At 36.8% G+C, this 27,396-nt stretch overlaps 1 protein-coding gene across 2 annotated transcripts; it reads right to left on the reverse strand.

Moving 5' to 3' along the window:
* Positions 1-127: 127 nt before the first annotated feature.
* TCEA1 (transcription elongation factor A1) lies at positions 128-27,286 on the reverse strand. Of its 2 annotated transcripts, none has more exons than XM_063168752.1 (10): positions 27,182-27,286; positions 21,321-21,383; positions 16,845-16,950; positions 9,029-9,116; positions 7,853-8,001; positions 5,965-6,021; positions 4,948-5,102; positions 3,441-3,587; positions 2,483-2,554; positions 128-1,420 (listed from the first exon to the last, which is right to left on the reverse strand). In XM_063168752.1, the coding sequence occupies exons 1-10, from the start codon at positions 27,248-27,250 to the stop codon at positions 1,412-1,414; spliced, it is 915 nt and encodes a 304-aa protein (XP_063024822.1). In that variant the 5' UTR covers positions 27,251-27,286; the 3' UTR covers positions 128-1,411. The 2 variants fall into 2 exon arrangements, with proteins under 2 accessions (XP_063024822.1, XP_063024832.1); XM_063168762.1 differs by lacking the exon at positions 27,182-27,286 and adding an exon at positions 26,616-26,738.
* Positions 27,287-27,396: the final 110 nt, after the last annotated feature.

Raw genomic sequence — 27,396 nt, forward strand, 5'->3', positions numbered from 1 at the left:
AAAAGCTTCTGTATCAAGTATTAACCAAACAGTTCTTGTCTCCCAAAGTTCAAGTGTCATCATACTATTTCCAACTCATTTGTTACAGTTGCCACTATCACACAAAAAACATTCAACATAGAAAAACTTGGTTTTCCTTTACATTCAAGGAATTTATTTTCCAGGAGCTGCGCATACTCTTCCCATTCCCTCATGGATAATTTATACAATGCCAAAATAGACCTCCTCAGCCCCAAACTCTAACAAATTAAGTAATATAAAATTAGATTTAATGAACTTAATCTCTTCTAAAGATGTTGACATGTTTTTTCTTGAAAACACATTTGCAAATAATCCTAAACATGCACTGCTAAAAAGCAAAATCTAAAAATGCAGCATTTATATAATTTCTCATATGGAAAAGATCATAATTTTAATAATTTATTCCCACTTGCAGGTCTATGATGGACACCAGATACCCTACATTTCAAAAAATCATTTCATGAACAAAATCAATGCCATTTAAATGAAGGGAGTATAGTATTATCTCCCCAGCCAGTTTAATGTAATGAATTGCTTAGCTGGTGTTATTAGGATAGCCTACAACACAATGCCTTTGCTTATTTACAAAGTCTAAGCCCAAGTTGGTTGTCAAGCACATTAAGCAAGACTGAACACTCAGATTTAACCACTATTTTAGGACATTCTTAGAAATAATGCCTGCTGGTAAAAGGTAAAATACATGCTTTGGGCAATAAAATATATTGCATTGATCAAAGCTGGTTACATAAACAAGCTTAACCAACCATTGCAAAAGAGGTCATCATTTCCACTAACAAATATTCAAATCCCATGACTGCAAATTTAGTCCTAGTCCACAAAGAGCACACAAAGTAAAGAGTTAATTAAATTGTGTATTATTTAACAACTGAGCTTAATGTTATGAGGAACTTATATACTTTTTCTGCTTGCAAAGCAAAGTGAACAAAGCAGAGAGAAACAATTTTCATTCTTACAACCAAGCACATGTGGAGAGGCAAAATACACACAGGAGGAGCGTGTATATTTCAGACCACAAAAAATACAGTACATTATTCACATAGTTAGAAAAAAACAAGACAATTACCAAAATGTTTAACTGGTAAAAGTTTAATGTCAACTTACTTATAAAAATGAAAAAATATTTTAAAATTCACCATACAATTGAGCAACCTGACCCTACTGACTACCAGCTATAGGAAGGCATTTAAGGAAATGATGGTTGTGTCAAAACAAAGGCTAACTTGAGGCATGTATGCTGCTTTGAAATAAAAAGAAAAGAAAAACCAAAAAACCCTCTCATTTGCAGGAAGCTAAATGCTTAGTCTAGTTTTTAAAGCTAATTACAAAATCCTCGTTCATACTGGTCCAGATGTCTTGACAATTTCTTCTTCTAACAGAACTGTCAAAAGAAAATAATGCTTCATGAGATCTTTATACATCTTACTTCTAAACCTCTACAAGAATAAACAGAAATACAACACCATACTTAGGATATGGAAATTACTAATTAAAGCACTTATATTTTAACCATTCCTTCAGGCATCTGTATACAGACACTTCTGTAACTGCAAGCTTACATAAGGTTTTAAGGACAAATATACTTATCCAGTTACTGCAAACAATTCCATTAAATGATTTCTAAGCTTTATATATATTATTTAGATATCTCAGAGCCTATATATGAACAATATTCATCAATAAGCTATGTAAACCAAGATACATAAAATATTTTTTTATGTGGAAATCTTAACGTACACCATGGCATGGCCCTGCAGAGCTGCAGCATTCTTAACATAGAAAAATCACACAATGAGGTTATCATGCTTCCTATGGCATGTGATCACACCTTAAACTGTAAATTTTACAAGCCTTCATTTCAGTTTTTCTCTGTTTTATTGAACTACCAATGTTTCTCAGAAGCTTTATAAATTCCTGTTTCGCAAACTCAAAAAAAAGATTCAATTAAGTTATCACTGCCCTACACTTACCCTGGCACAGGAATACAGCAGCAGCTTTCTCTCTTTTCTATTGCTTCCTCTTTTCAGAATAACAAAAAACCAGAAAAAACAATAACAACAAAAGGTCTAAAAAAGGCCTGTTACACTCACCAAAGCATGGTTTAAAACCAGTTAAAAGAACTTTGGGTGAAGAAAGAGAAAACGGTGACTAGCTTGTCACCACTTCCCACGGCAAAGCAGTATTGTAACTAAATGTTGCAAGGCCTAAGTCCTGTCTTCTCTCCCCCTTTGCCACCAACTTTCTAGAGAGATCTCATACCTTCAGTCAAAAATACATTTCTAATTTAAAGCTACTTTGCAATCTCAAGATGTAATATCATTAATGGGTTAAGAAGTAACCAAAAGTCAACAGTAAGTGGTTTGTCACATTTACTGTAAACCCAAATTGAGCACAGAGGCTGGCTGCCTGCTATCAGATATGCAGAGCAGTCTAACAGTCTTACCTTCCATCTGTTTCCACATTCATTACAGACAACAAACGTTGTCATGGGTTCATCAGCACTGCGGGTTTGAACCTTTGGCAAAGGCAAGAGCCAGAGCGGAAAAGGAAAATTAGTATCTTCAATTTTTGTTAGTGTGTGTTCAATGTAACTGTTTAAATCAAAGTTTAACATTAAGGAAACAAATTTGCATAGAAATACAAGTTAACTTTATGTATCAACTGAAACTGGGCTTTTTGCCTCGCTATAAAGCCATGATAAACTTGGATTTTAAGAGATTTAGTAGCACTAAAATACCAATTTCTGCACTGAAACTGTGCATGTATTTCTAGGAGAAGATTCTGCACTAACAGTACAATGGTCAGTACAGCTTCACATACATTTACCAATGCAAAGGCTTAAAAGTCTTATGACTGAAAACCAACTTGCTATTTAAAGCATCCGATGAACAGTACAAAATATAAATGCAGCTGTGATGAAAATGACATTCCCTGAAGCACAGTTAAGCCAATTAAAGCACCCTTTCTGGGGCTGTAGGAATGACTGCAAATCAGGGTCTTGTGTTAGTCAAATGGTACATTAAATACACATATAAATATACATGTGCATATATATACATATAATTTTCTGCTACTTAGTCCCTCTAAGTATCTCTCCTCCACATAAAACCCTTACGAATATGATGCATTGAGAATTATCAAGAATTCAGCATTGCAAAGAAACTCAAGTTTCAGTCTATACAGATACTCAGCTTGGATCTACATAAAGTTTCTGGCAAATAAATATAACAAACTTGCTTTACATAAGCACAACTAAGTAGATCCAGCTACCTTCACATTTTGTAATTTATCAACATTTTGCTGGAAGTTCATTTTGCAATTCCATTTTTTTTCCTCTGACAATCTTTATATAGGACTTAAGGTTTGAAAAAGGAAAACCAAGAGTCAGAATAACCACGCACCTGGGTGTATGTACAGTTCTTCTTTTTGCACTTGCCACATGTAAACAGATCAGTTTGGGTACCTCCTGTTTTAGCCATCTGGTGCTCTCTGATAGCTTCTTTGGTCAGATTTTTGCGCATTTCCTTCAGCTCATCACTTGCCATTTCCTACAAATGACAAAGAGCAAGACAGAGTTTACTAGAGAGTTTTAACTTTAAAACAAGTTACCACTGTGCAAGCCAATACAATTTTTTATTTAGAATCCATGAACAACAACTCTGTTGAAGGGCAATGTGATTCTACACATTTTTAATTTTACAAGACTTAAGCTGGGCTATTTCACAGCACAGAAGTTACAAGAAGTTAAAAATGTTCTCTTTTTTAACACAGATAGGAAAAAAAAGTACAACATCAAGCATCTAGAAACATTTCTATGCAAATGCACTTCTGAAGTTCAGAAATGTAAGTGAGGCAAGGTATAAGACTTAGAAGTCCTCCAAAGAGGCAAAAAAGATGCTAGGTTAGATCCTTGGATAAATATCTCATTGACCTATGAAACATTTATTACAGGAAAAAATTTACTTTTTTTTGACTTCTATATTTGTACTGATAAATACAGTAGAGCCATAATTTACCATATGTCACCAAAAATCATATTAACTTCATTTCTAAACATTAAGCAAAGAGTTCAGAATTGCCCATTTTCTTTTTCCTTTAAAATAGTTTTAGTGCAGAAGATCTCCACAAGGTCTAGTAATCAAGTGTGCACAGCAAAACCAATTTGTTACATTTTTCTTCAATACAATTTTATTCACCATTCCATGTAGATGTGGAATGAAAATCTTGTACCAATGCTCTTTCACTACTGTTAAGAAGTAATCTTAACACTTATGTGGGTTTTAGCCATTTGACATTTCAATCCTAAACATCAATCAAACAAAGAATGTGCACTGGACAGGACAAAATATAAGTTTGTTCTAAATATGTAGAACAAAGAAAATCAAAATACATACTGAAGGTACAACTTGCTTTTCTTACACATTCTTTCACCAGCCTCTGTTGGGCCTAACCTTTATGTGAAGCTATAGTTAAAAAAATCAACCACCCAAAAAGCCCAGCACAACTTTCTTTTGGAATAAAGTTAAGTCACAATTTTCATTAGTTGACCACAACTAATTTCTCTCAGTCTCCAAGACACTCCTTTATATTTTCATTTGAGGGGGCAGAATCTAACGCATAGAAGCAGAACTACAGAACTGAAAAAAGATGTTTAACAAGATGTGCTTTCATTTTTCTCTCCCATAAAATCTCATTTTTCATTTGAATTTTTAGATCTATTTTGACTTTTAAAGACACTTTCATGCCCTCTACCCCAACCCAGCCCTGTAATTCAGATTCTGCAAGCCACAAAAAAGCCACAGTCGTTCAGAAGTATGCCAGCTTACACAAATTACTTTTATGCTTAATAAATACAGGCCAGGATGTAAGCCCAAAAGGGGAATATTTCAAGACCTGTGCTTTACTTACCTCTGCTGTCATTTTAGCAAATTTGTCAGGAGGAATGTTTCCACATAATACATTTTTCCTTAGGTTAGGGTTCTTTGCATCCTTGAGATTCGCTATCCTACTTCGTACCCTATTTTTGTATTTCATATCAGTATTTTTTAATTCTTGAAAAATAGGTGCTTTGGATTTAAGGAACAAAACATGGATAAGTCAAATAGAGTAAAACATTAACAAGTAAAACAGAGCATTAGAAAGGATTCATTCTGGGGGGCAAGCTCTAAACCAATGCACTTCTCCACTGTCCATAAAGTCCTCCCCCACCCCAACCAACAGCTACTTTCCTGTTCAACACAGCAGAATTCACAACCTTCAGAAGCCTAATCATAGTTTAGTACAGGGTCAGTGAAATATGAATTTTTGGGTAGCAGGACCTCAACTGTAATTGTGAAAAGTCCCCCATAACTTTATGTCCAGTTTCTTGATTTCATCCTGAGAATTAATTAATTTCTGAATAAAATATTCAAACAATGACAGGTCGCTCACACAAATTTTTTTGTTAAGAAAAAGAAGCCCAGACCTCTGTTCTGGAATGATTCAAACAATGGTACCAGAACCACCTTTTGAGAACCGTGAATTCATTTAGAAATAAACTTGTAGAAAATTAAACAAAGACACTAGAAAATGATTAAGACTGTTAAAAAGAAAAGATTTTAAAATAGCATAGAAGAGCCCAGCATTTTATGTAAGAATGCTTCAGTAAGATATAATATTGCTGCTACAAGGAAAACATATTGAGCTGAAAAGAACCCACACACACTCACCTACATGCATTCCTACATATTTTAAGGCAAATCATTTAGGTTGGGCTGATTTTTTGAACACTAAATTTATGTACTGATGTGTTGAACCCAGTTACCACTTTTGTTTTATATGAAATATAAAAACACTCAATATATAGATCAAGTTAATTAATTTGAAAATTACTGTGTTTTTCACAAATACTCCCACTCTAGAGCACACATATACAACAAAGGATATCTTCTTCAATTTGAGAACCCAGCTCTTCTTCATCAGCACCAATAGCAATGTAATCATCTGAGGAAAACAAATGATAAAATATTAGCAACCTGACTCTATATCCTTGAGATTCCTACAGTTCCAGAACACTGAAACTCAGCAAATTATAAAACACTTGCAGTGAGTCTTCTTGTTCTATACGTAATTTTAATTCACTATGTACTTAACCTTTCAAAATTTATTACTTGGAAGAACACAAGTAAGCAAAAGAAGGAGAAAATAAGTTTAAAAGAGTCAAAAACTTTTGAAAACCAAAAAACTTCTGGTACCTAGTTGCAAGCACAAATAGGAACAAATCCACTGTTACACAGAAAAATCTAAAATATTCCAATGGCTTGGCATCTCTCCCATCTCCACAGCCTGTGCATAGAACTAACTATTATAAAATGGAAACATTTTATATCGTGTTTAATCAATTGTTTTGGTCCATACAATACCAGAATAAGCAAATAGATGTTTTGCATGCATGGAAGAGGAAGATTTCATTAGAAACATGGTAATTAAATAACAAACAATCTTATTAGATTTTTTTAAATGCAAAGCAGAGATGTGTCATAAAAGACATAAATCAGAAGAAATAGACCACAGCAGTCTTGAAGGCAGTAAAACACTTGAACTAAAATGTCTCAAGATAACTGTTTACTGTTTCTGACCAAAATGCTTCCCCACAAAGACATCTACCTTTCCAAAACAGCTTAAAAACAAATTGCATATAATGTTTGCCTCATTTCAACATGGTTATATTTCAGTGAGTAACCCTAACATCATTTATCCTTTGACCTCATACCAAAGGTCATAAAACAATAAAATAAACTTATTTTTTAAACTCACGGATCATCAGTTTACATGCACTGTAGAAAGCAACACAGCAAAAAAGATTTCTGGAAAACTATTTAAAATGAAGACTACATAGAATTATGAATACTAAGATGCTGTATGTGACTGTCCGGTCCCAAAAGAAGTCCATGAACTATATATCCAGTTGACAACTAATCTATGGTCTTTAGTCAGCCTTGCTTATTGTCTATACCTGAATTTCTATGAATCAAAAGAAAGAAAAAAAGAGTGAAGAGAGTAAGTACAGATGATTCAGAAGTCTACTTACACTGGGCCAAGTTACACTAAGCTAAGAACAGAGAAACAGGAGCTGGGTCATAATTTTGACAAAGATAAGGATGCACCAGAAAAAAATCAGGTAATTCTGAAAAGTCCAGCTTTCAGTTTGCTCCTTATCTAGCAAATAACTTAATTTGTCAGTTTAAAGACACCTGAGTGTATATGAGAGATAAAAAGAAAAAATCCCAGAACAGTCAAGGAATTTACAGATACCCAAATGGCATGAGGTTAAGAGCAATGCAAGACTCTATTATTGCAAGCCAGCTTAATGAAATGTCAAGAATAAATCAAAATAGAAAGAGAGCTTTCAAAAACTAAAATCTGAAGGTTCCCAGGACTTCTGGTGTAAGGCAGCCTTGCATGTAGTCACACCTCTCCGTCAAAAAGACTGAGACAAAAAAAATAGCAGCCTCTACAAGAAGATTCAAATGAAGCATTAAGGAGGCAATAACATTCCTTAAAACAAGATCCCCTGTTGGCAATGTATCAGATGAACTGAGCCACAAAATGTCATGAATTAGCAGCAACAAAAATGCATTTTGAAGCATCCCCATGCCATGAAAATTACTCATTACTTGCACCTTGGGTGAACTGGTTTATGGGTCTACACACACAAATGGATGCAAACAGGGTTTATTCTTCCCTACAGGGTAGGAGAAAAAGTAGAGTGGGAATGACAGAAATAGAAAGGAAGGAAATAGTTAAACTTGAAAATATAGTCTACAAAGCTCACCTCCTGTTCTGAGAGCTGCAGAGAGCATTTCTCTACATTTCACTCGTACAGAGTCTGAAGTGCTTGGAGCCCGGGGAAAAGAAGGGATGAAAGAATTTGAGGGAGCACTACCCTCCTCCTTCCTGCTGCTGGAATTGCTACTTGAACTGCTAAAAAAAGGCAAAATGAAAACCAATATTAATGTTTTTTCGTTTTTTCCCCCTTCAAATAACTTTGTTTCTGGGCAAAATATGGGTCTTTTGCTACATCCATTTGATGGTATTCCAAAATAAGAACACAAGCCACTTTTTAAAAAAGTTATTTATAGCTCTAGAGTCAGTACAATTTTTAAAGTGTCTTTAGACTATTCACTAGGGTATTTCACACAATAGAGACACAGCAGGTATTTCATTCCATTATATGGCACAGAAGCTTTAATTCTCAGTTCTTTACATTAACATGAAATCTTTTTTCCTCCCACAGACCTTTACTTTAAGAAACAGTGACGATACATCACACCAACATTCACTCTGCATGCCTTGCACTCAATCTGCTTACTGTACTGAAGGGGTGCCATGGTCACAAAAAACCCCCCACAATTTATGTAGTTTTGCAAACTGTAAACCAAGTTTTCATCTCCCATCTGGACATACAGTTAGAGGTTAAACTTCAATTTTAAAACGGCTTCTGAAAAGAGATCACTGAAGTCAGAAATGTATAGAAGAAATGGGCTTGCAAATACTCTTTTGTAAATGTTTTTTAGCTCCTGCAGTGACATTAATGCAGGCTTCTTTTTCTGGTAACATACTCTGTGTTTACCAAAAAAAGTACAGAATGTTTATTAAATTTAAAAGCTAACACACAAAAGAAGCATATGCAATTACCAGAAAGCAGAGAAAGTTGTTTTACAATTCTCAAAGCTGGGTGCTAGTACCAAGAGAGGGCAGACTATTTGACAGACCCAACAGATGAATAAACAAAACTTGTCTGGCCACATCTTGACCTGTGCTTGTTGGGTTTTTTTTTCATGTCTACTGTAGCACAGTTTACTTCCCCAACAACACACTTTTCTTGTACAACTCTATCTTTCAGAAAAGAACACGGCAGCTGTCTCTAACATTACCGATTCAGACCAAATAGTTTAATGTTAATTTATACTGAGTGAGACTATCTGCACAGCCATTGAGAATTAAGCACCTTTCTTCTCTGGCATCAGGGCTGTTTTGTGAGGAAGATGCAGGCTCCTTCTTCTTTTCTTCAGAATCTTTATCAGTTGAAGGTCCATCTGGAAATACAAAACATGAGAAACTCTCTTCTACCCAGAAACAGTAACTGATTTAAAGCAGTAATAAAATATCATGATTTTTCCTGAATCAGTTAGAAATGCTATCATCTCCCACTCTCTGCTTTGACCTTCTCTTGCAGTACAGCCTTCCACTTCCCAACACCCTCCCAATGCAGGAAATGGAAAACATGACAACACTTCAGATGCTTTGAGTCAAGTCCAGCATCTGCTTAAACTGGCAGCGAAGACATGATGGAAACATAGACATTTATGATTCATTTTTTCCAACATTCCTGCATTAGGTAGACAGTAACTTCCCAGGTATTGTATCAAGTCTCTGGAATTTGTCTTCCATGCTTTATATAATTAAGTTCCTACTACATACATGCCATTCTTTTTAACTATATTGTGGAAGAGACCATAGTTGGCAAAATATAAAGTCACTTTCATATTTTCAAAGGAGTTTTCCGGACACACAGATAGTATTTTCTGTGATAGCTCTTAAATTACTTGCTTCAGTATTTAAATATATTTGAATCTGCCATTCCTATACAGATTATGTTTCACTACAATTTTATAAAGAATAAGGACAAAAGTCTTTATAGAAAAGAGCAATCACAACATTTAACTCCAGCACAGCAAAAATGCATACACCCTTCCATTGTAAAGAGGATTTCAGAGTGGCTAAATTGAGTGCCTGCTTTGATTTGTTCTCTAGAAAGGGTGGCTCTCTACTGCCTACAGAGGAAGCCTAGTGAGATTGGCATGACTGATTGACAGATTTCGTGAATTCCTTTTCCCCAGCCCTTATAAAGCTGCTATTACACTTCTAAATTCGTAGACTGTATTACTGGAATAAGCATATATTACAAACTTTAAAATTAATTAAAAACAGGACAAGAAAAGGAGGGAAATCTGTTAAGGCGCAGTCTTGCCAACAAAGTTTAAGCATCTAAAAGTGTCCATATTTCCAGAGGAACCCCCATCCCTGTGCTTCTCAGAGGAACTTGGTTGTACATAACACAAATCTGGGTCTCTTCAAATATCAATCTTTTAAATTTGATTTTTATAGTGCAGAAAATAACTGTACTGTCTTTATTTTTATAGGAACAATAAACTGAACATGATTTTGATCCTTTCCTTAACCTGTGAGTTAAGGAATTTATCCAAAGAAGTACCACTTTGTTAAAAAAAATCATCATAAAAGGAGAGCAGAGACAGCAGTACTGGATCAGACCAGGCACCAATCTACTATCCTGTCTCCAGCTGCACCTATAAGGAGATGCACACAGATACTTCTCCAGAGTATTTCTCCAGCCTTCAAGAGCTCACCCATTCTTTGCAATGTAGCACTCAATCTGTGAGAAATTTCACTTAGGAAAAAAAAGATAATTAAACACAGATGATGCATTCGGTGATCGTCTTTAATAAGCTGAAAATGCTATTTAAAAAATCCTAATAAAGAGACCAATTTAACAACTTCTGTTTATAAAAAGAATTTCACTAAGAAAGCAAACAAGACTATAAACTGAATGGATCACATGAATTCTCTGCTATGACAACTGAAGTGCACTAAGAGAAAGAAAACAACTCCCATTTTTAACATGCATACTCACTTTCTCTATGGCAACAACTGATTACATGATATAATCTTTAAAGATGTTCCAAATATGCATACAATCTTATTTAACTTCATAACATTTTAAGTACATGTTCATTTTTGTCAGAGGCTTTAAGACAAACCAGTAGATCAAACAGGTATCTTGAAGTACAGCTCAAGTCCTGCAAAGCAAGAGCTGTGCTTCAGCCCATTTACCCACACATTTTTTTTCTGGCACACAAGTTGTCAAATTCAGGTCTGACTTGTGTATCTCCTGCTTACTATGCACACACACTACAGTTGTATAGCTGGCACCCAGATCTCTTTTATCAAACACTTCCATTTAGCCCAGCACCATTTCCCCAAGGGCAGGCACTTGCCAACACCTGCCAATACCCCAATGGCTTCTTTCCCTTATGGAGGGCAGGATGCACACAAGGCACACAGATAAAAGCACAGCTCCTCCTAAGCTGCAGTCTATGCAAGGATGTCTCAAATCCAGGTCAGACTTGAGCAGCTGAAACTGGACATCTTTAGAAAGTATGTCTTCAAAACTGGAGCTTCTTTAATCACTTAAGAGTTTTTGCTTAATCTAGTTTCAAAAAGCTGAAAATAAAGTTAATATTATCCTAAGTGTTTAAGTCACTTTATGGCTCATACATTGGAAAGCACTAGAAGAGATGCTGTCCATCTTTAAACTCACACAGTGATGAGGATATCTTGTTTTACTGAAATACTGTATTGACAAAAGAACAGAGTGCATTTAACAGCCTGCTAGGCAGCATTTAATCTATCCTCTGGGGATAGAAAAATTATCCCTGACAAATTAAAAGTCCCTACTAATTAGCTTATTTTACATTCAATGACCAGACTCTAATATAGAGGAAGGATGACATCTAATGGGAACTATGAACAACCACAGGAACTTTAACAAAGTAAGGTGGAAAAAAATGGCCCTTCTGTGAAATGTCTTTAAAAATTCCAATGCGATTCACCTCAGGAAGTCTACAGAACATTATACATATTTATACACTACGAACTACAAGTTGTGCAGTTCCTTTTTGCAACTCCATACAGCTATTCAAACTTACCAAATTTGTCTTCAGAAACAAGTGGGAATTGCCACTAATTTTAGGACTGAAAAATGTAACTTCGCAGTTTTAGCTACTGCATCTTCAGGCACCCATAAAAAATCTCAAAGCTTTGGTTTTTTATAAGAGAAGCTAATTTATATTAATACTTCTTCTTTAAAATACAAAGAACATGGTAGTAACAAGAATAGACTATTAGTCATTGGAATAAGACATTCAAAGTTTAACAAAGGCACTGCAGTTTCTACCTGGGACTTGTAATTAATTTGAAAGATATCTGAAGCTTCTCCAGTGAAAAATCTCTCCAGGGTCAAATAAGACATACCAGTGTTTGTGCTATCAAACCAGAAATTTTAAAGATACAGCCAGATAACATAATTAATCTGAATGTTAGAAGCCATTAATAGCTTTCTCCTAGATTTTTTTAACTATGTTACGAGCGAACACTAGACATTTGCTAGTAAAAAGAAAAAAACAGAAAATATAAAGATGAAATGTTATTCATTTATAAATCTAACTTCAGATTAAGAAAAATATTAAAGTAAAAAATTTCCCCAGAAACATTAATGAAAGGAGGCTAGTTATTACCTGGAAGCACATGAAAATTTCATTTAGTGGGATATTGTGTGTTGCCTACTCAGGAATCACTACCAGAACTTGGAAATTTTTCTGAGAATTCAGTTTAAATAAGTGAAAAGAAAGAGATAAGAGAACAGGTACCATATTACATAATTATTAATTCAACAATGACCTTGACATGCAATAATTATTTAGGCTCCATTTTCCAGATTCTGACCAAATAGTCTTGAGATGCACAAGCAGCTACACTTGTCAGCAATTCCTCTACAAGACGTAGTAAGGCATGAAGATAAGATCAGTAAAAGTCTCTTTTCAGTAGTAGCTCTGGAAGGAGGAATATCCAGAAGTCCATAAATAAACAACAAAATTATGAACTGTTTGCTAAAGATTTTTTTATCATCAGTGTCAAAAGACCATGACACATGGACATATTCACTATGTGTTTTTCTTCTATAATGCATTGTGTGTGGTTATCTCTCCATTTATTAGCTTAACAAATTACAGACCTACTAACAGTACATGAACAGTTCCAAATATACAATTCACAAGAGGTGATTTCTTATAATCGATATGAAAATGAAACTATTGGAATTGTTTTTGCACTTGATTCTGCTTGATGTCTTATAAAGACACATACTCTTATCAAAAGTAAATAATATTTGTAAATGCTATTAGACTCTAATTTAACTTGCTTTGCCAGGAGCTTTTTTTTTTTTTTGAACAAAGCCAGTAGGCTTTGAGATGTCCTTGAACAACACTTATGACAGCATTAACATACCTGTAAAATAGTCCTAGACTGCACCTGCTGGCTCCAGGAGAATCAAATCCAGGTTTGAAATAACAAAGGATTTTGTGAGCAAAGTAATCTTAGTAAAATACTTCCGTGATGCCTGATTGGTGTTATTAACACTTAAACACTCTTTTAAAATAAAATTATTCAGGCATGCCCTTCTTTGAAACAGGCATTTCAAAATGTTTGTGGCCTCCCTTTAAGTTTTCAATACTGGCAACAGATTATCACCTGATGTTAAGAATATTGTGCCATGCTTCTGCATTTTCAGTTCAGTATATAAAGTTACTGAAGGAAATTTTACCTACATGACTAGACATTCTTTTTCACTGTATACTCTTCATTTCAGCAAGTAATTATTTATATGAGGGTTATACTCCTTAAGGAATTTTTGTTGCTTTTCTAACATAAGAAACATTCCTGACAACCTAAATGAGTGTGAATAGATTCATTATCTGCACAGCATACTCTGTATATTCAGTGTGCATAGATTCATTATCTGCACAGCATACTCTCTGTATATTCAGCTACTTGGCAAAACAATCATTATTGGTAAATCCCATGTTATAACTGAGCAGCATTTTATTCTGAGAGCTGAATTTAGCTCCTTATGCAAATTGTCACCATCTCTGCAGTATAGTTTAACTTTCAGAAAGTATCTGAAAGGGACCTTGCACTGTGGCTCACCCAGTGAGTCACTTCAGATGGTCACAAGCCCTCTGCTGCACAGCTTCTGAACCCTCCAAAAAACGCTTGGAGATAAAAATCTGGGAAGGCTCAAGTCAAGCCACAAAGATCTGGTGATTCACAACTCACTTTGATTTGTACTCATGTATCCCATGCATTCCTAAAAACTAAATTCTGATAGCGTTGAACTATGAAACATTACATGCAGCCTGAACAGTGAACAATTCTTGCCTAAATTCAAAATGTCATTTATAAAAATAACTCACAAAGACTTCAGAGCTCTGAGTACAATGCTTGGTAGGATTAACAGCTGTCCGCTTCTGCTGCCATCTTTGCTCCATACCATTTTACATGCACTATAAACAGCAGAATCGAAACTGATTTCTCAAGCAGCTCAACATACGGTATTGCGCATTCTTCCAAGAAAGTCAAAACTAATGATAAAACAGAATAAGAGTACTTTGTAAGATTCCCACCCATACTTATACCCTATCTTTCACAGTTATGAAACTTTATGTTCTAATGAGTAGTGAGCAGTGATAAAAAAGGCAAAACATTTGCCTTACTATGCTTTATTATAAGATCTACATTACAATCAAGGAAAAATTAACTACCGAAGTTTTGAATGTAAGCAGTGTTGTATTTTCAGGATTCACTTGATTTTATGTAGTAAGTGTATTACCACAATTATACTAGAACTGGCACAATAATGACACATAATAATATCTGCTGTGTAACAAAAATTACCTTATGAATAAAGGTCACATACCCACTGCCTCAAGAAATACTCAGCTCTGATAAATGCCAAATATTTCTTATTTGCTTTCCAGCTCCTCACATGTTTGACTTCACCTCATGCAAAATGCCTTAGTTAGAGTCTCCCAACTGTGTTAAAACAATCTGAATCTAGTAAGCTACAAAAGGGGAAGGTCCACTTGCCCCAGCTGTTTGTTACCGCTACAATCCCTGTGCAGGAAACAGCAACGGCAAACAGACTGGACCAAAAAGTCATAGTTGAAATTTCAAGCCTGAAGAAATGAACAAAACAATTAGTTTCCAAGTGGTCAGTTCCCAGCTCTGGTCTTCTGGAGAGCCACTCCAGCACTAGTTGTAACACAGGAGGGAGCAAAGAGGCAGAAGGGAAGTCAGGAGCTCTCCTTTGCACAGCAGCCTACACCCAGACTGACCTGCTGTGACTTTCAGGCATCACATCCTTACCCAGACTGCTCCAGCATGGAAACCCTCCAGGCAGGAGTGACACTCCCCAAGTTTCACAATGTTTGAACACCAGTAAACTTTAAGTCACAATGTATTAAGACAATTTTGACTGACTTAAGGAACTCAAGCATCAAAAAAATGAGACAATTATTTTTAGTGTCTCAACAAAAAAATGGCAAATCCTTAGGTCAAACGACAGCAATAATCAGGCAGATCTCCCCCTCCCCTAGGAGAGCAGCATCTGAGCACAATCCCAGTGAGAATTCTGCTGGAAATGAGAGTATCTCCTCTACTATGCTGTCTAAGCTAAGTGGCAGTTCTAAAAATTTGAACTTTCAAGAAAAAAAAAAAACTTTCACCAAATACTGATAGGGTTTTGTTTTTAAAACTTAGACTAACAACTTTTAATAATTGAGAGCTAAATCACTCAATCCAGCAGCTACTTTTAGAAGTCTTTAGAGTAACTGATGCTAATATACAAGTCAATTTCTCTGCTTATATACCTTACTACTTTTATATACTGATTTAATAAAGCTGGACTTCCAGATTTAATTTTAAAAATAAAAAGTGTGTTACTTTCACTATTTACCAGTTATCTCTGATCAGATCCTACACTAAGATCCTGTATATGCATTTATTTTTATTATTAAGGTCATAATGAATTTTAAGGTGTTTTATAAGCATGTATAGTATTATCTAATTTTAACTACTAAAACTAACATTATTATTAGGTAAGTTAAAAGTCTTTAAGGTAGCTTTAAAAAGTTTGCTGTAGAGACTGTTTTTTCTTACTAGAGCATCAAAGTTTAAGGTTCTGACAAGTTGTCCATTTCTAGAAAGTCAGAGTATTTTCTATATCATTTACAAGACAGTAATAATGTATCTGATAAAACACTTCACAACTGATAAAAATGAAGCTGAGTTCAAATGGTAGGGGAATTACACTCTCCTGGTATTTGGCATATTTTTCCAGACAGAATGGTAAATATTTAAATCATTAAATAAATTCTTTTCTATTTTAAAATTTTAAGCTTAAAAAATCTTAATTTACTTAAGTTTACGTACAAAGAAACAAAACAGAGTGCACCACAGTGTATGAAAAAAAATATCTGCACATATTCTGAGATTTAAGTGTTTTCAGATATATTAAGTACTACCAAATACCCTTGAATAAAACCCTAACAGAAAGGTTTTAAGCTTATTAATTGCTTTAAGGGAAATTAAACAAAAAGTGTTATGTTGCTAATTAGTAAGCTGTTTAACATCATTAAGGTTTTAGTTTTAGAAAGTGCAGCTCTGTTCCTCACTACCTGTAAGTTCTATGAGATTTTAACATTTTAATGTCTTTTTCTCTTCATAACCAAACATCAAAGCCTCCACACCCTCACATGAGATTTTGCACCAGTTCTTCAGAGTACTTGTTATATTTGATGAAGAAAACAGTCAAGAAGTTTGTTAGTGCTCAGTACAGGCACTCCAGCTCAACTGCAGGCAATGAGACTTCAGAAATTAATCACATCAGAGAAGCTGATTTCCTGCTGCCTGCCAGCCCCAATAAAATACATTAACTGTTTCTCTGCACACACTCTCACAGTAATGGCTTGGAGACAGTCAAAGACTAAAAAACCAATTACACCAGCACAGGAAGTTTCAACATTCACACAAAAGCACAAATATGTCTAAAGCAAGGCAGTGCCAATGATGAGCACCAAGGCTGCACAGAGTTAAAACATGCAAGAACAGGGATGTTTCTGTTGCCATACCTAACAGCTTCTTCCAAGACTTGATAAGAGATTTTGCTAAAGATGTAACCTCTTCATCTGTGCTTTGCTTGCGTATTGCATTAACTGACATTCCAATTCTGGTAGACTGCAAAAGAAATGGAAATATACATTTTCACAAGTGACAGGAAAACAATTTAACAAATAAATATATATAAATTTGTACTTTGACATTAATTTTTGCAGTATCTTTTCTCTTTTTCTCTTGTGGTAGGTTTGTTTCCTTTTTTCTTGTGATTCTCAGGATAAAATACTGCAAGCCTTTAGAAAAAATATTTCAATAACATGGACATTTTAAAAAGAAATACAACAGTATTACCATCTGTCTTCATCACAAAAATTTGAGGAGGGGTGGACAGTTATTGTGGGCACAAGGGTTAAGGACTGTAGTTATATTTCAGCACTATAAGAAGCTTGCTGACTTCTTGACTGACATCACACTCTCAGAATTCCCATTTAGTGGCTGTGTAAAAAGCTGTAATACCCAGCTGGGAGCAAGCATGGTTTAGGTACCTAAAAATGTTGGTGATATTGAGATCGATTAGAATCATTAGCACAGAGAGTTCTGACTTTAGACAGAAGCAGTACTCTCTATGTTTAAGATTTTAAAGAATGAGCTATCCTAGATTTCTGAAAAGGCCAGGACGGTGACAAGCTTTAAGCCTTTGCCACTACTGCCACCTACAGAGCGAACATGAGAGTAAGTTACAACTCACGCCTTTCAAGACTCAGAAGATAAGGGCATAAATATAGCTCAACAGTAACATTTTAGAAGATTTATGGCTAATGAGCACAGGTAACAAGCAGAAAATTTCCACCTTTTTAGCTTCACAAGAGGAGATAATAAAATCCTTATTTATATTGTTAAATTCTTATCTTTTTGTATTCTGACTGATAACTAATTTTTTTTTATTTGCTGTTAAGATGCTCAGTTTTGTTGCATTGCCATTTACAGGACTCACTAAATATAAGTTACTCTACTCACTTTTGCAGTAGGTCATCATTAACTTCCTTCTTCTTAAAAGGAAAATTTAAATCTTTGTGGCTTGCTAAAAATGGAAATTATTTGTTCCTGTAAATTACTTCTTACAACACAAACAACACTTTTTGAGGCACCATGGATGTGCTAAATGACTGGAAACATACTGAAATAATCCATAGCTATGTCAGCCAAGGAAACACATTAAATAACCTCAGGCCTAAGCATCAGCTCTAAACATGCATTTTGAATGAAAGAAAACAAAGAGTTACTCACCTGTAACTAAAATGCTCCAAGATGGACTGCTCACCCACATTAATGGTACTGCCCATTTTCTTGATATTTTGAACACTTAAATCTCAACAATATGTTCAGACAGTAAAAAAATAACATGTCCTTGAAAATCCATAAAACACCACATCTGGATGAGAAAAATGTATCTACTAAAAAACCCAACCCTCCATTAATAGCTGGGCACAACGACAGCCTATGCTCATCAACGAAGGGAAAACACACCAACTTACAGACTTAGTTAAGTAAAATCCAAAAATTCAAGTCAAACTCAGAACTAACCAGAAAAATTTCTTCTTCTGATCACACAAGAGGGACCTTTCTGAACTGCCAGCTTTCTTAAAGCAACACATAAAAACAACTCATTTGTTTGCTTTTATAGAGCATTGGATTGGGTCTACCTGAAGAGAGGAAGCAATGTTCTACTAATTTATCTGCCTTCTAACTGGCACAGATAGTCACAAAAGATCAGTGTTATATTCTCAAAATTACTATGTTTTAGGGACAAACCAAAACCAGCTGACAGTATTTGAAATTTCCTTAGTCGTCCTGTATGTTGCCACTGTTAAGTGCAAAACTCCAGTATTTTCATTCTTCCCCACTTTAAATTCTAGAGCACTTTTCATCTGCTTTCAGAGTAAAGACAGTCAAAGACAGCTAAGACAGCTGTTCTCACCCTGAAGCACTGAAGCTTTGGCCAGCAGCCCTCAGTAGGTGCAAGCAGTATTGAGCACAAGTAACCTATGACCGAACACAAAGCAGAGCACACGGGGGCAGCCGGTGCTCTCTAAACCAGAACAAATGCAAAAGTTTAAGGAACACAGATGGGGAGGGAGAGCAACCACCAAAGGAAGCAGACATGCCTCCAACTTTAAACTGTGTGTGAGGATAGAGAAGTGCTGAGCACTCAGACCAAAGCAGAGCCAAACCAACCACTGAAGAATAACCACCCCTGGGTTTCTTGCCAGTGAACTGTCCTAAAGCCATTAACAAGGGCTGCACATCACAGCCTAGTTCTGCACAGGTGTGTGTAACTTCCTGTAAAACTTGTTTGTGAAAATAAAGCCTGACTGTGTCACTCACTATTTAGCTCTGCACTAACCACAATTAGCACCAGGGACACGATGCCTTTAATGCTCTGAAGCTGCTAAACAGATTTGCAAGTCAGACCACTGGATAAACTGTGAGAGGAAGCCTACTGGCTCCCTGCCTAGCTGAGCAAGGATCAGCTCGCTTACATAAAACTCATCAGATGTGACACAGTGGTATTATTGCCTGTAATCACTTCAGCTTTCTGTGAAAATAAATGTGGCAAGAAAGACAAAAGACACCACTACAAGTCCAGACTACTAACAGGCACCTTCCTACTGCACATACCTGTGAAACTCATCAGAGGACCTCATTATTTCAGGCTGAGGTAGCAGTGGTATTACACAAAAAATCATCACTTCTCTTATTACACAGGAATAACAGAGCTAGCAGAGCTTTTCTCGATGTAGCCAGCTTTCAAAGTTTCTTAAAAATGGGTATGGAAGCACACTTTTCACTTTTATTCTTCATTTCATCAATTCAAACACAATTGTCAGAAGTCTTGATCTGCACAGAGGAAGATAGTGCCTCCACTATCTCATGATCATCACCCTTCCTGACACTGGCACACTCATGATCCACCACCAGAGCAGTGAGTACGATTTCTGCGCATTTCAGCTCTCGCTCCAAGCCCACCATTGCTTAAGCAAATTTGGGAGGCCAACAGAGAAAGTTTATGTCAGACTTAATATTTTAGCAAACCCTCAAGGAAAAAAAAAAAAAGTAAATTTGAGCCCAAATATGTTGCTAAATGCAATCTTATGCAGGGGAACTGTTTTGAATACAGCAACAGATATTTATGAAAAGCTTCCTAACTAAGGTACAGGCAATGCACTATGCAAGAGTATCCCAAAGTACTTGAAATTCCAGAGCTATTGCACAGAAATTTTTAACTCCAAAGGCAAAACAATGTTATTATACTTAATGCAAGATATAATTTGCATTAGGACCTGCACAAAGAAATTCCAAAAAATCAGGTTAACCAGACGGGTTTTGAGTTTGTTTTCTTTCTAAAGAAGAAAGTTGAACACAGGAGACAAAGCATCAGAGTTGTTCCAGTATTCATGCATAAAAGTGACACCCTAAAAATCCCATTTTCTGTCAGAAATAGTATTAGTAATAACTTACTAAGTACATCCTGCAAGTATATAAGATGCATGAATCAAAAATGTTATTGCTTCTGACACCTTTAAAATTTGAACCTTAAAGCTATTTTTTTATCTGTGACCATTAATTCCCCCGTAGAAAAAAGTTACTTTTCACTCTCCTACAATTTAAGTGGCTACTACAGCAAATCAGGTCTCGGATTTAACTGAAATTGTAAAATTTTCTCAGATAGGGAATGTCTGGCTAGTTTGGAACAAAAGTTGCTCACTGATGAATTACATGAAAAGCTCTGAAACTTGACATGTAAGTAAAGATGACCAAGTTTATTTTTTGAAAGAATTTACATATAATAATATATAAAATATTGTTAAAGATGTAAATCTAAGTAACATTAGTGAGAGTATCCATACAACTGGGCTAGATTGTACCCCTCCAACACTCCAGCCCAGGAGAGTAAAAGAGGAGTATAATTACCTTAAGAAATACATTACTCAGAACAAGGGAGGGGAAACATGGAGTGTGTGTCAAATACAACTTGCCTAAAATGTATCAACTATGCTTCTCCTCACTTACAAGGCAAAACCAGAACTACCTACATAAGAAAAGATGGTACCAGATATAATCAGGTGCATTCTCCTTCAAGAGGAAGGAAACACACTCACTTGTGTTAGAGTGAAAATGTCTGGTAAGATTCCATGTCTGATAAACTTGTAAGCAGCTCTTCTCCCTTGTCCATGACAAAATTTACAACTCACAACTTAATCAGAAAGATAAGCTTTAAGAGTTTGCTACTGGAAGAAAATAATTAAGATAAGTGTGCTACATTAGGTGAAGTGAGGCTAGATTACCATGTAGAAAAACTGATGCTTCCAAGAACTTTGAATTTAGGAATCTATTTAAATAGGGTAACCCCCTTTCAAATCTTCTGGCTCCACTTTCTTCATTAGGGAGTTAACATTTGCAACACAACAACAACAACAAGAAAATCATACCTGTAGTAACTCAAGGGTCATGGGAATATTCTTAAGCTCCTTCAACAAATCAAGGGCTCCAGCCTAAAAAAAAGAAAGAAAATAAAAAAGTCAACTTAGTAGCAATCAGGAACTCCAAATAAAATATCAATAATATAATCTTGTCTGCCTTCAGGGTCACACACTGGGTTCAAACCAGGAGTACTCAATTTATCCACAGAACTAGAATAAGGAATGGTCCACTTCACAAACTCTAAACGTTAACAGGCCTTAACTTGGAAATCAAAGTATTCACTCAAGACTAGGGGAGTTTTACCCCATGTAACTCAAATGACAATCAAAGCATTCTGTCAATTACTACTTAACCAATACACATCTTCAAGGGTGCTTTGCTTAACAGCATCAGAAACAATCCAGACAACAGCAGCAATTTTCAGTTCAGAACAACCACATCAGTTTTAGCACAAGAACTTTGAGCTGAGAAGCTCTGCCCAGTCCATCAATAATGCACATATATATAAAAACATACACAGACATCATTCCTAACTGTATTTGTGGTGATGTGGTAAAGCCTCACATCGTGGGTTTTTCTTACTACTTCTGTGTAAGCAGCTCTCTAGATAGATGATTCAAGTTCAGAGATTGCACTATTAGATGTTAACAAAGTCTATAGCCAGCTACTTTAACAATTCATTCTTTAGCAATACAGGCCTTACTTTAAAAAGTTTGCATAAATGTGAGCTCTGTAATTCTCTTTAACCTCTCCAACCTTGATGATTTACCAACTCTACTTCAGCAAAGCTCTGCACCACCCACTTCTGACTGTGCACATGGGCTGTCAGCCCACACAAACCTCCCAAAGGCTGAGATGAGTTGGCTGTTATTCAAGTGCACGTGGTGCTGAACCTGGAAGCTATGAACAGAAGGGAGGCAACAACTACCTGGCATCCAAGAGGTCCTTCAGTTCACTCAGGCTCAGTTCATTACCTTTTCTTTTTTTCTTTTTCTTTTTTTTTTTTTTTTTAATTCATAAGGTTTGGAAATAAATCCCACAAAATTTCCATTTGCAAATCTGTGGAATTTAATTCACTCTTCTTTCCTTACCTCTTAACTCATCCTATTTTATTTTGCATTTTGCTTGCTTTTCAAATTCTCCCTAATCAACTTCTACTATAACACCTGTTGCAAGGAAACTTAAAATATTCTGCTGCAACTGCAGTCTTACACTTTAACCACTAAAGATAAATAGTCACCAGGAGGTTCAGAAAGATGGAAGTGGAACTTCGGTGTCACATTTAAAAACCCTCAGCTTTGGACACCTTTAAATGTTGGCTACAACCTTTGTTTTTCAAACACTTCTGACCAAAGAAACCTCCAAACCCAAACATTTCACCAAATCCCACCTCACATAAATTCAATTAACATATAAAGCTAAAGTTTTAGTATTTTCCTATGATAGTAAAAGTTCCATTTAACTTTTATTCATGTTATACAAAACTTCTCCAGTCTTAACCACAGAATTTTAGCAGCAATGATGCAAGACTGAGAAATGTCACAATGTTTTCAGGTGCTAAATTGAGTTGGCATGCTAAACCATATCTTTCTCTCAACAGCCATAAGCGTGGTTTCTTCTGGGCAAACACAGATTCAAATAAAGCAAATTAATTATCTTCACTACTATAAAACAAAATCAAATTCAAGAACATTTTCTTAGCCAAAACAAAACTCATGACACAAGTCAATGTGCCATTTCAAAAAATATAATCCAATAAAACTTACCTCCAAACTAATTAAGTCATTAGCACACTGTACACAGCATGTAATTTTAAAATTAACACAGCTGATTATAGTCTGCAAATTCAATATGAAAGTATCACTGTAATGCAAAGTAGCATTCTCTTCATCTCATCTTAGAAATACAGCCCAGTCAAAATTCCTTTGCCTGGTATATCCCTTCCTAACTGCACGTGTGAAAACAAATTTATTATTCCCAGAGTAAATGTTTTCCAATACTAGCAACTTGATACATAGCAGGTTGACATGCAACAAATTAAAAAAAAAAAACCAAAAACAGAAAACAAACAAAAAACCAAGCAAACAAAAATCCCACAAACAAACAAGAACAAAAAAAAAAAAAAAAACCACCAAAACCCCCACAAACAAAAAACAAAAAAGCCAAATCCAACCAAAAACCAGCAGTTTAACAAATGTTATCTATATTTTATGCCGGTTTCTGTACCAAATTACCAAAATTGATAATGCACTAATCCTTTCTAAGACTTCACTTCTCTAACCAATTATAACCAATATGTGCACCATTAATTAGATGCTTTAAAATTTAATTTGAATTGGTTTTAAACTAAATAGCTTTGCATAATCACTTCTCTTAGCATAAAGTAAAATGCTCTCTGTATCTCAAAACTAGTGTGGAAGTTGCACAGCATAACTTGTAATTACTTTTCTCCTAATGTAAGACCTCTGTGTTCAAAAAACCCCCCAATCATTAAGACCATTGTTATAAACCCTCTTTTAAAGGCATTTCTATAATTTTATAGAAAATGAAAGGCTATGTCCCATTCTCCTAAGCTGGTTGGCTTTCAATTTACCTTGTCACTTAACAGAAATCAGTAGATTCAGACTCAGTAGATTATCCTCTCCGCTTCTTTCAGTTGGTCAGACCACAACAGCACAGAATGCTATTCTATAGTCATGTTTTAAAAGCTGAGCTTCAGGCAATAGAAAATGAAGCACATTTTTGAAGACAGCAGAACTATCCAGTCATAATTTTGTTCTACTTAAAGGAGTATACATTTTATAACACAGACAATTTTATTTTCTTCTCTAAATTTACTCAAGCATTCTTGTTTTTTTTTATCCATGGGTGCAGCCTTAGTTTTAATAGCTATTCATTAAGCAGCTTAATGAAAGAAAGGTGTACTTACATACAACAGAAGCTCAAAGGAAGGTACTACAGGTTTTAATCCAATCACAATTCTGAAGGAGGAGTGGTATCTATTTCAATTTGAAACAATGGCAGAAATGCATATGGCACAGTGCATTAAATGCTAAATCATTACTTCCTCCTTCAAAACAAAAGAAGGAGAAAATAATGATTTAATATTTAATGCACTGTGCGTTATGATATATTTTTGTGAAATATATTGATATATTTTGATATATTTCTAGTGAAAGATATCATTTCACTAAAATAGTTATGAAATGTGCACAGCTACAATTAAATCCTTAGTCAAGGCAAATCACACCAAGAGTCTGACTCAGAAAGAGTGTCTGCATGGCCTGCCCTTTTAACTCATCAAAAGACATGTCACAGAGTGCTTTGCCACAAGCCAGAGTCACCTTCTGTATGAGAGACAAACATTTCTTGTCATCTGACTCTTGACAGCTTCAGAGAGAGCAAGTATCAAAGCTTTTTTTTCTTTCTTTTATTATTAATGTGTCTCATCAAATCATTCTCATTCAAAGACACAGACCAAATACCTGTTCTTGATGAGTAGAAATGGAGAAAGGAACACAAGGGGCTGTCAAGAGTATCATCATTCAGTGGGTACTTGTGTAAGAATGCATTTATCAATTCTCCTTCATCTTTGTGAGAGAATAAAGTACCTCTTCATAGAGACGACCTTAATAATTTTACTAAAGTTAGCATTTTAACTACAGGGCAGAATTAGGTAGGAAATCACGTTGTGCAATAAAGAAATACCTTGTAAATGACAAAGACTTAGAAAAACACAGAGACATCTCCTGGTTGGAATACTAAAGCACATCCTCTCCTTTGATGATGCCGCTAAGGGTTTTTATCATGCCACACACACGTGCTTTGGACAAAGCGTCAGATCCCCACTCCTGGCCACGGCGCAGCTCATTGAGAAAACATCAGCCCAACAAAGGAGCCGCTCTGTGCAGCAAGGAGCCTGACTGAAGGAGCCGGGTTCACACACAGCACTAAAGCCCAGTGCCTCTGGTGCTCCCTCGCTCCCGCTCCCTGCTCTTACGGCTGGACAGAGGCGAACACCAAGCTCCAGCTCTGGCTCCAGCCAGCTCCAGCTCTGTGCCAGCTGTGCCCAGCCACCTCACACCTACGCTGAGCCCAGAGTCACCACAGCGCTCTGAAAGTTAATCATGTTACACATGCTAGAATGTGAATATATGTTCCCAGCTGCTGTTAGGAATTTCATCCAAACTCCTAAGCCTCTCAGATCACAGAGAAATACCCTGTGGTCACCTGCAGCATCCCTGGTATGGTGCTCCCCAGGAACAACAGTCATTTTCATGCTGCCTGTGAGAGGTCATTTTCTTTCTGTTATCAGAAGTTTTACAAATAAAATGGAGCTGGCTGCCCTTTATCAGTCCCGTGACCATGATATTAAAGCATTTCAGGCAGTAAGCCTTCACCCTCTCAACACCTTGTAGGAAAGAGCCACTACTTCAGTTTTAAAGAAAGTGAGACAGCAAATGCTTTTGTGCTTAAATGCATGGAGAACAGAAATAAAAATAAAGAGGGAAAAATAATGGAATTAATAAATGCCAGTCATAAAACATTCTTTCTTCTAGACAAGGGTCTTGCTGCCACAATGTATCATTTGAGAGTTCAAATATATCAGTTAAACCATGCCATATTATGGAACATCACAGATTGAAGCATGGCTTGTGTGTACTTACAATGAATTTGTTTGTATTCTGAACTAAACAAATCTCCTTGGTTTAATACAGTCAGTATTTCCATAAATATGCAAATATTATTAATAATGCTCTTTATACTCTCCAGTGTTAAGCAATGACAAAATTACTTCCATAAAGTAGAATTGCAGTGTTGAGTTCTCAACTATTACTGTTACTAAGCTTTTAATGCACTATCATTACATTTAGGAAAAAACCTTTTAATATTATGTATATAATAGTTTCTTGCAGGAAGAACAACAAGCCCATATACAAGCACAAATTTCCAGAGAATAACAATGTGCCCACCTGACAAAGAAATAGTAAACAGAGCTGACAACTTACTTTCATGCTATTTTATGTATAACCAGAATCAGTTATCTGGATGATGCTCTACACTCTGATTTTACTTACTTTGATGTGTTTGCAGGCACCGTATAACCACCATATGTTACCTCAGTTCTTTATGAAGGGCATACATGACAATAACACTTGAGCTAAGCCACCTGAATCCTGCCTAACTACATTCTTCATCCGTTCTGAGGCACGAGTTATTCTCCAGATTAATAAACACAATTAGAAGTGTTGCAGGTTAAAAAGAAAAAAAAATAAAGAAGAAGAAGAAGAAAAAAGGCTTACATTATTCTTTGTGAAGTTTACCCACTCAACTCTGGCCCTGCCGCAGCTGGGTTTGGGCTCTTCACTCACATCTGAGTTTTTACATCCCACCCAAAACTCCAGCTCTCACGCCTATAATCGGCAACACCCCACGCACAGGGGCCATCTCCGCAGGGTTCCAGGGGGTGACAGGTTTCCCTTCCCCGCCAAGGCCAGCACCGCGGTTCCAGCCAGCAGGAAGCGAGCGCGCAGCCGCTCCCAGCCAGGGCCGGTGCCCGGGCGGGAACCTCCTCCCGGCCCAAGGCGCTGCGGCGCGGGCGGCGGGGCCGCCCCGCGGGGAGCAGGACCGGCTGCCGTGCCCCCTCCTCAGGCGGGGCCGGGGGAGGCGCCGCGGCCCCGCGGGGCGGCGCGGGAAGCGCCGAGGGAAGCGCCGAGGGAAGCGCCGAGGCCGCCGGGCAGCGCGGCGGCGGGAAGGGACAGGCCCCGCGCCCGCGGGAAGGAGGGAGCGCGGCGCCGGCCGGAGCCGCGCCGGGGCCCGCGGCGCCGCCACCGACCCGCCTCCCGCCCCGTCCCGTCCCGGCGCTCACCGCGTTCTTCTTCTGCACCATCTTGTCCATCTTCTTGGCGATGCGGATGATCTCGTCCTCCGTGGCCATGGCGGCGGCGGCCCGGGCGGCGCCAGGCAGCGCGCGTCGAGCGCCGGCCGCGGGAGGCAGGCAGCGCTGCCGCTCGCCGAGAGCGGGGCGGGGCTGCGGCCGCCCGCGCACCGCGCGGCCCGAAACAGCCCCAAACGCAGCGAAAC

The sequence above is a fragment of the Melospiza melodia genome, chromosome 1 (genome assembly GCF_035770615.1).
Source record: "Melospiza melodia melodia isolate bMelMel2 chromosome 1, bMelMel2.pri, whole genome shotgun sequence".
Taxonomy (NCBI): domain Eukaryota; kingdom Metazoa; phylum Chordata; class Aves; order Passeriformes; family Passerellidae; genus Melospiza; species Melospiza melodia.